This window comes from Loxodonta africana, chromosome 19 (genome assembly GCF_030014295.1).
Source record: "Loxodonta africana isolate mLoxAfr1 chromosome 19, mLoxAfr1.hap2, whole genome shotgun sequence".
In the NCBI taxonomy this organism is placed as follows: Eukaryota; Metazoa; Chordata; class Mammalia; order Proboscidea; family Elephantidae; genus Loxodonta; species Loxodonta africana.
Genome location: NC_087360.1, coordinates 61,362,384 through 61,372,330, shown reverse-complemented (window position 1 = coordinate 61,372,330; position 9,947 = coordinate 61,362,384). Strand labels below are relative to the sequence as shown.

The window sequence follows — 9,947 nt, the reverse complement described above, 5'->3', positions numbered from 1 at the left end:
TTTGTCTTCAATTTCACTGACCCTGTCTTCCGTTGTTTAAAATTTGCTTCTAAAACATTCTGTTGAGCTGTCCATTTCTGAAATTTTGTCATTTACCTTTTGAATTTTTAGTAGCTGTTTTTGTGTGATTTATAACTGTTTATTTATTTTGATGTTTTATTCTGTTATTTATTGAATTCTTCTATTGCTTTATCTGTGTTTTCCTTGATTTTGGCTATGTTTTCATTGGTTTTGTCTGTGTTTTTCCTTGATCTCTTGAAGATTCCTAAATATTAGTCTTTTGAATTCCATATCTAGTAGTTTCACCAGAGTTTCTTCTACTGAGGGTCATCTGATGCTTTATTTTGGTCATCTGCTGGAGCCATCTTGTCCTGCTTTTTTAGATATTTTGATATCATCTCCTGTCCCCGAGACATTAAGATATCATTTTCTTTATTTATTGATTGTATGTTCATTTGTTTCATCCTGATTTTTTGTTTTGTTTTGATGTATCAGGGCAAGTAAGCCAGGTGTGTTTTGCTGCTTGATTGTCTATGGGCACAATAGTGCTTACCACTTTGTCCGGATAGGCAGGGCAGCAACAGGCGGGGGAGCCTGCCTGCTGTACACTGGTTTGACAAGGTAACTGAGGGTGGACCGGGTGGGTGCTATCTGTCTCTTAATGTTGGCCCAGTGATATGGGTGCTTTCCCAGACCCTCACCAGATAGGTGGGGGTCTCAGATGGGGAGTGGTGTGAACTCGCTTCTCACCATTCAGCAGGTGGTCTAGTGCCAGTAGGGGGAGCAGTGCAGGCTAGGTGTGGTGGCTTGCCTGAGGACCGTGGGTGCTCTTGCCACAACAGCATGTCGGAGGCCAGTGGGAAGCAGGATTGGCATGCAGGCCTAGAAGGGGGGGGGGGTGGTGAAAGCAAAGAGAGAAAAAGATGAAAAAAAGTAGCCAGTGTATGGGTGCTGGGTGGGTCTGGGGGCTGGCAGGAAAGGAGAGAGGTGGCATATGAGGCTAGGTGGGAGGTAGAAAGAAAAGAAAGTAAAAGAAAAAAAGAAAAGAAGTGGTGGTACAGTAGGGGTGGGGTGGACCTGGGGCAGTGGCGGAGCAGTGGCTGTCCAGCCACAGCAGAGCTTCAGGGTCTGGATGTGGAGGAGAGGTGGCATATGGCGATAATCTGAGAGAGAAGGAAGAGGGGGGGAAAAAAACTGGCAGCATGGTGAGGGCCAGCAAGTGCGGGCAAGGAGGACATGAGGGCCATTTGTAGGGAGATGTTGTGAATTGAATTGTGTCCCCCCAAAATATTTGTCAACTTGGCTATGGCATGATTCCCAGTATTGTGTGATTGTCCACTGTTCATCATCTAATGTTATTTTCCTAAGCGTTGTATGTCTTACCTCTATGATGATAACAAGATGGGATTAGTGGCAGTTATGTTAATGAGGCAGGACTCAACCTGCAACATTTATTTGATTGTGTCTTGAGCCAATCTGTTTTGAGATATAAAAGAGAGAAATGAGGAGATTGATGGGGGTACCTCATACCACCAAGAAAGCAGCAGTGGAAGCACAGTCTATCCTTTGGACCCTGGGTTCCTGCATGGAGAAGTTCCTGGACCAAGGGAAGGTTGATGACAAGGGCCTTCTTCCAGAACTAACAGAGAGAGAAAGCCTTCTCCTGGAGCTGACATCCTGAATTTGTACTTTTTGCCTACCAGACTGTGAGAGTATAAACTTCTGTTTGTTGAAGCTATCCACTTGTGGTATTTCTGTTACAGCAGCACTAGATAACTAAGACAGGAGGGGATGTGATGTGTGGAGCTAGGTGGGAGGGAGAAAGAAATGAAAGTGGAGAGAGAAAAACAAAGACCAAAAATAAGAAAAAAATGGTGGTGTGGTGGGAACTGGTGGGTGGTGGCAGAGTAGACTTTGGGTGGCTGTGGGCCAGTGACTTTCTAGCTGAGGCAGTGAGGCCTAGGCTAGTAGGATGGGGTGGAGGTGGTGTACAGGGTTAGGTGAGAGGAAGAAAGAAAAGGAAGAAAGGGAAACAGAAATGGCAGTGTGGCAGGAGCCAGTGGGTAAGGGTAAGGCAGACCTGGGGAGGCCGTGTGCTGGTGGGTCTCAAGCTGAGTGGTGTGGCTTGGCCTATCAAGAAGGGGCAAAGGCAGTGCACGGTAATAGCTGGGCAGGAGCAAAAAAGGGAGGAAGGGAAAGAGAGAGAAAAATATGGCACTGAGGGAACCAGCTAGTGGGGTGGGGTGGAACCAGGGTTGTGGTGAGCTGGTGCCTGTCTCGTTGGATGGTGCAGTGTGACTCGTAGGGAAGGGGCAGAGGCGGCACATTGGGCTAGGTAGGAGGGAGAAAGAAAAGAAGGGAAGGGAAAGAGAGAGAAAAAATCGTCTGAGGGAGCAGGGTAGGGGGGTGGGGCAGACTAGGAGTGGTGGCAAGCTGGTGACTCTCTTGCCAAGTGACACAGTACAGCCTGTCAGGAAGGGGCAGAGACAGTGGATGTAGCTAGGTGGGAGAGAGAAAGAAAAGGAAGAAAGGGAAAGAGAAAAAAAATGGCATTGAGGGAGCTGGCCGGTGGATGCAGGGTGGACCCAGGGTGGCAGTGAACCGATGTCTCTCCGGCTGAGCTGCTGTGACCCATTGGAAAGCAGTGAAGGTAGCGTACAGGGCAGAAGGGTGAAGGGGATGAAGCATGTTTCTCTGGTTACCAGTTGCTCTGTCTCCTTTTGGGAGCTCTGTGAAGTTGCCTTCCTGTACTCCGTGTCTCAGGCCGTTGCTGACTGTGCTCCAAGATGGCAAAGCTCCAAAGATAGCCTTAGCTGGCAGGGGAACTACACTCTGTAGCTCTCCTCATTCTCTGTTGTCTGTAAGATTCTTCTTCGATTCAGTTCTTGATCTAGTTCTTTATCCCTTCCTTTGATGCTCAGGGCTCCAGGATTGACGTTTATATCTGTTTTACTTAGTTTTCTGGGTCTTTGCTGCAGAGGGATGGCATGGTGCTTCTGTTTATAGTGCTGTGCTGGCTCCCTTATTATTTTTTTAAAAATTTGTTTTTCATTTAAGATGTAAGTAATACGTTTTCAGCTTCTTTAGTTAACAGCAATATTGCATTTTCCATGTTAAATCAGTGCTGGCTTTACTGTTTATCGCTGTTCCTTTTTATTTTTCCTTATATTAAAATTTTTATGCTGATTCAGGCATTGTTTAATTAGGATACTTTCAGATTATTTCCTTCAGAGAGAATACATGGCTGACATGCTTTCTGAACCTGCGCATATCTGAAAATGCTCCTTTTGTTATTACATTTGAGTAACACCCTGGGAGTTTGTAGTATTTGTGACTTATATTTCTTAGTATTTCCTTAATTTTTAACTCCCCCCACAGATTTTTTTATTCTTTGGCAAGTCTATGATTTAGTCTTAATTCACTTTTTTTTTTTCTTCTGGCTCTAGCCTCTATATCATGCTGTTTTTGTATATTTATTCCTAAATCTTTATTTTGATGCATATTTTAACAATATTTGTTCTCTTTATTGACTAGGCCACTAATTCTGTTCTCAGCAAACAAATTCTCTAACACATTTATGAAATTATTAAATTTTAACTGCCATGTATTTTGTTATAGTATTTTTAAAAAAAAATTTTTCTTTTTATAAGTATCCTTTGAAAGCTTATTAACTTTTTTTAAAATTATATTTGCTCTCCTCAAATAATGGTACTTCATTAGGAGCTAGCTTTCACTTTTTGCCTGTTTTTTTTTGTTGTTGTTATTTTTCACTAAGTAGGATTTTATTTTTCTTTGAATGACCATTTATTATTATTATTATTACTTCAGTAATGAAGATAGACTTTTGTTGTTTCATGTAGAAGTGCAAAAGTATCAACTTTTGAGAGCAAGGGTGAATAAATTGCAAACTAAAGTGTTAATTATTAACTAAAATTGTCATGATACCTGTTAGGTTTTTTAGCTATTCTTCTTTTTTTCTGATAACTGCTCCTACATTCCCATTCCCACCACCTTCATTTGCATGCATACAGTTATTAAAATGTGACTATGCCCTTGTGCCAGATTCATTATCCAGTAATTTGTACCTAAATCAACCCAGGTCTTTGAAATGCCTCCTTATGTTTAGAATCCTTGGAAAACTCAATATCTGTACATAAATAACTGTGGCAGTGTACATAATAATCGCTATCTTCCCGATAAGAGGATTATACTTCCACATCATGTTTGTCTCATGTTTGTCTATGGAAATTGTTTGGCTAATGGAATTTGAACAAAACTGTAGTATCCTTCTTTTGAAGAAAAGCTTTAAGAAGTATTGTGTGCTTCTACAATTACTTTTCTCCTCCTACTGCAAGAAAGACATGATCCAGGGAAAGACCATGTCTTTTACTAGGTTCTGGAATGAAGGTGAAACTTAGTAAGCTGGTGAAGAATGTCCATTGTTGTTTTAAAGCACTGAGGTTTTGGGGGTTGTTTTTAACTGGGCATAACTTCATGATAAGTTAATTAATATAAAATTCATTTTTTATTCTTATCAGTCCATTGTTACTTATAATACCAAATATTAACTAACATATTAATTATAGGATGAAGTTTTCTTGATGGTTGAATCTAAAAAAAGAAAACTTGGTTGTGTGAACCTGGAAGCCCTGGCTTTTGCTCTGCATAAATCTGTATATGTCAGTTGAATTGATTTGAATTCATTGCAGTGCCCATACAGGATTCTGGTTAACTGGTTATGATTTCTTCTTATGTACATAATTTGTTTTCAGAAAGAAAGTTGGATTTTGAAGAATTAAGTACATTTAATTTCTAGATGTTTGAGCTTGTGAAGTTGAAAATAAATTCCCGTTTAATCTCATTATTGTGAAAGTAAATTTATTCATGATATCGTTACAGTGAAGTATTGTTATTTTGTTGACTAGGTCATTTTTAGATCCTCATTTCTTGGTGTATTCATATAACAAATCAGGAGCATTGCAATCACGTTCTTCATTTTTAAAGGTAAGTTTTGGTTTATGCTTTGTGTATTTGCAAATTTGATGTGGAATGATAAAGAATTCTTCTTTGTACTGCCAGAATTATTGGGAAACAGATTATAAACTTAAACACGGTATAGCTGTTTCTATGAGGGCACAGTGAATAGAGCAACCACTTTTTAAATCTGAACTTAGGAATCACTTATCCACAAGGACATTTAAACGATGCTAGAAGTATTAGTAGTTGTTCGATGGGGGGAAAAAAAAACATGTGGGAAAGGGACTAAGATGACATACTGAGAAGTTTTAATTGGTATACCACAGGACCTGACCAGTGAAGGTAATGGCAGAAATTACTTTATAGAAAGACCACAGGGACATGGTGAGAGTGAAGAAGTAAAAACAGATTGGGCCTAGATTCTAAATATATGAAACATAGGAATTTGAATTATATCCAAAAGTCAAATGGGCCTCCAGAATTTTTCTTCAAAGTATATGACAAAGTGTTAGTCTGTATTTATTTTGCCAGAACAGATAACTGAGAAGAAACCAATGCAAGGCGATTGGTCAGATTTTGTTGCTACATTGCAATTGAGAAATGATGGAATTAAGAAGCAGGATTACTGGTAGTTTTATCTTTTTGAGAAATTGCCCATTTTCCACAATGGCTTATTCCATTTTGCATTCCCACCATCAGTGGATGAGGGTTCCCATTTCTCTACGTTCTTGCCAACATTTGTTATTTTGTTTTTGTTTTTTATTGGTGAAAACGATCAACTGCTAAGTGAAAGGTCAGAGGTTCAAAACACCAGTGACTATGTGGGAAAAAATGTAACAGTCTTCTTCTATGGAGATTTACAGCCTTGGAAACCTGTGGGGTCACTATGTGTCAGAATCTACTCAAAAGCAGGGAGTTTTTGGGTTGACTAATAATGTTGAACATCTTTTCATGTGCTTGTTGGGCTATTTGTATATCTTTTTGGTGAAATGTCTGTTCAAATCCTTTGCCCATTTTTTGATTGGGTTGTCTTTTTTTTGTTTAACTATAATCTCTGGAGTCCCTGGAAGTAAAATTGTTTAATGTGCTAGGCTGCTAACTGAAAGGTTGGAGGTTCGAGTCCACCCAGAGATACTTCAGAAAAAGGCCTGACAATATATTTCCAGAAAATCAGCAATCTAAAAACCCCGTGAGGCGCAGTTCTAGTCTGACACACATGGGGTCACCATGAGTTGGAATCAACTGAGTGCAACTTGTATAATTGCTGGGTCATATGATAAGTGTATGCTTAGATTTTTGAGAGATGTGGTTGTACCATTACATGAAAGATCCAATTTCTCTGCATCCTTGCCATTTGATATTATCACTATTCATGGTTATTCATAGGCAGAAGGGGATGAAGAAGAAGATATTGCAGACAGAAGACAAGAAAATGGAGTAACTTATGAATAATGTTATGGTGATGGCCAAATCTGAATGTCTTTTGATATATGAAGTATAAAGATAAAACTGAGGATAGTAATTTTAAAGTATTTATGAATCTATCTTCATATACTTTTTTTTCAGGATCATTGCTTTTACCGAGGATATGCTGCAGAAGTTCTAAACTCAGTTGCGACACTTAACACCTGTTCTGGTCTCAGGTAACGGTGTTTTTCAGTGATGTATGTGAATGAAGATACTGTATGACCCTTAATTTTCAGAAATTTCTTAAATAGTAGAGTAAAGGCAAAGTGAATACAAACTTTAATTTTGTTTCTTCTCATATTCTTTTTTTTTCTTTCCTACTCTTCTCTAATCAGTCGTCTTCTTTGTTTCTGTTCCAGGCTTGCAATTTATAAATTTACCCAGAAAAAACTCACAATAGCATAAAAATATTCACATTGTTGCTGTTGTTAGTTCATTTTTTTTGTTTTGTTTAGGAGAAAATGCTGTTGTTGTTAGGTGCTGTTGAATTGGTACCAACTCATAGTGACCCTATGTACAACAGAATGAAACACTGCTGCCCCTGCACCATCCTCACAATTATCATGTTTGAACCCATTTTTGTAGCCACTGTGTCAGTCCATCTCGTTGAGAGTCTTCCATTTTTTCATTGGCCCTCTACTTTACCAAGCATGATGTCCTTCTCCACGGACTGATCCCTCCTGATAACATGTCCAAAGTATGTAAGATGCAGTCTTACTTCTGAGGAGCATTCTGGTTGTACTTCAACCAGATATACCATTTCAATGATTTCTACATGTACAATTCAATGACATTGATTACATTCCTCACATTGTGCAACCATTCTCTCTAACTTCTTCCAAATTATTTCACCATCATTATTTTCACTGTCCCTTAAGCTTCTCATGTAACCTTTTGATTTGCTGTTGTCAGTTTGATCTCACATAGGTAATTCCCTGAAAGGCCACAATGCTAGAGGCGGAAATACTTTACTAATTTGAGCTGAACTATAGTTTTCTTCAAAGAAGACTTCAGGAAATAGTTTTGGTTTAAAATTTAAAGAGTTTCTCAAAGCAATAGTTTTGGGAGTTCATCCAATCTCAATGACTCCAGAAATAGAAATATTTTATATAAATTTGATGGTGATATTTGTGGTGTAATTTCTATAAATCATCCAACAGATTAACTTTAGAACCCATATTTCATATTTTCTTCTATTATGGCAGTCATTCAAACAGAAAAAGGGGATACCATGTGTTTTAAAGTCTGGAGAGGTGTGTGTCAGCCTTCAGTATGGATTACACCTCAGCATAAAGAAAACAAGTGTCCTCACAACTGTACCAGTAAGCAACATCATGATAAATGGAGAAAAGATTGAAGTTGTCAAGGATTTCATTTTGCTTGGATCCACAATCAACGCCTATGGAAGCAGCAGTCAAGAAATCAAGCAATGTATTGCATTGGGCAAATCTGCTGTAAAAGACCTCTTTAAAGTGTTAAAAAGCAGAGACATCACCTTGAGGAGTAAGGTGTGCCTGGCCCAAGCCATGGTATTTTCAGTTGCCTCATGTGCAGACGAAAGCTGGTCAGTGAGTAAGGAAGACTGAAGAAGAATTGATGCCTTTGAATTATGATGTTGGCAAAGAATGTTGAGTATACCACGGACTGACAAAAGAATGAACAAATCTGTCTTGGAAGAAGTGGAACCGGAATGCTCCTTAGATGCAAGGATGATGATATTACATCTTATATACTTTAGACAGGTTATCAGGAGAGATCAGTCCCTGGAGAAGGATATCATACTTGATAAAGTACAGGGTCAGTGAAAAAGAGGAAGACCCTCAACGAGATGCATTGACACAGTGGCTGCAACAATGATCTCAAGTATAACGTCAATCATGAAGGATGGCACAGGATCGGGCAGTATTTCGTTCTGTTGTGTATAGGGCTGCTATGAGTTGGAATTGACTCGATGGCACCTAAAGACAACCAGAACAATAGCATTATTTAATATTCGTGGTTCTAGTGTGGCTAAGAAATGTGAATCTTTTACGGAAGAATATGCTTAGCCACACTAGAATCACAACTGCTCCTAAGTGCTGTAATAGAAGAAAGTATGTGGGCTGGAAGTTAATCTATTGGATGATTCTTAGAAATTAGACTTCAAATATCATTACCAAATTTATATAAAATATTTCAATTTAATATTTATTTACCTTTCTCAATGGGAAACATACTGGTTGCCTTTTAATTTCCTTTTTTCATTTAACTTTCAGGGGATTATTGCAGTTGGAGAATGTCAGTTATGGAATTGAACCCTTACAATCTGCAGGTACATATGAGCATATGCTTTATCAAATAAGAAATAAGAAAATCGACTTCTTCCCCTCACAAGGAAATTACCTGATGAAGCCACCTGAGGATCAAGTCAACAGGATTCTTGTGAAATCAGAAGTACGTAACTCTTTTAATAACATCTTTATTTGAATTTTGATAAGTTATTCACCTTGAAATTTTTTCAATTTGAAAAAAATAATTTGAACTAATTTTGACTGTATTAAGGCCTTCTGTTGTAGAATATCTATTTTAAGAATAGTTTCATGTTTATTATCATATTAGAAAAAATATGCTTTCAAAATCAGTAAAATTATAGCAGCATATTTCTTTAACTGCAGTGATTTTGTACATATGTAGGTGCTTGCATTGCCACTAAACTTGCAGTATCACTAATATGTTCCTAAATTTGATTATTACTTTATAATCATTTTCACTTGGCAATAAATTTTCTTTGTAAAAAGGTATTATTTTGGTAGAAAATATGACAATAGAAATAGGTCAAGACTATACGATAGAAATTGTCGCAAACCCCATCATTTAGAGATAATGCTCTTAGAGTTTAGAGTATTTTTTCAGTCCTTTTCCTATTGGTAGATACATTTATTTGTAAATATACGGATGCTTTTTTTCCAATCCTGACCTGATCTTACTCGATTTGAAATTTCCTATTTGCTATTAAGAGTATAATTTGCATTTGTAACTATCATTAAATTGTGCTACATTTATTAGCATTTGCAAATTAAATAACATTGGTTAGCATTTCTCATAGAACAGGAAATATACATCTGTATAAAGAAAAAGTGGAATAGGAATGGGCCACAATTCCATTTTATAAATCTAAGTGTTGTAGAATTTTTAAGTGTTGTAGAATCAGCTGCTATCATGTTTATATATATTATTAAATTTTTTTCTTATGTATGTATAGTCATAAATAAATTTAAAATGTATATATTTCAAAAAATAATGTCATGTTCTGCATAATTGTGTATGGTAATCAATAAATGAACCTCATGAAAGTACTACATTTTTTGAGCAATCGCACATTTACAAATAACTACACCTAAAACTAGACATATTTCCAAATACATACATTCACATATATATATGCTAACTTATGTTTTTAGTTGTTTGGATAACTGATTTGATCACCAGTGGATAAACAAATGTGTGTAAGTCCACACATAGCA

The 9,947-nt window shown here is 37.5% G+C and overlaps 1 protein-coding gene across 1 annotated transcript in view; it reads left to right on the top strand.

Annotated features, from left to right (window-relative positions):
- Positions 1-2,604: 2,604 nt before the first annotated feature.
- LOC100673096 (A disintegrin and metallopeptidase domain 3-like) overlaps positions 2,605-9,947 on the top strand; it is a 150,932-nt gene continuing 143,589 nt past the window's right edge. The window contains exons 1-4 of the mRNA XM_064271940.1: positions 2,605-2,834; positions 4,926-5,004; positions 6,544-6,620; positions 8,700-8,877. Coding sequence (XP_064128010.1) covers positions 2,605-2,834; positions 4,926-5,004; positions 6,544-6,620; positions 8,700-8,877 — 564 coding nt within the window. The remainder of the gene's footprint in view (positions 2,835-4,925; positions 5,005-6,543; positions 6,621-8,699; positions 8,878-9,947) is intronic.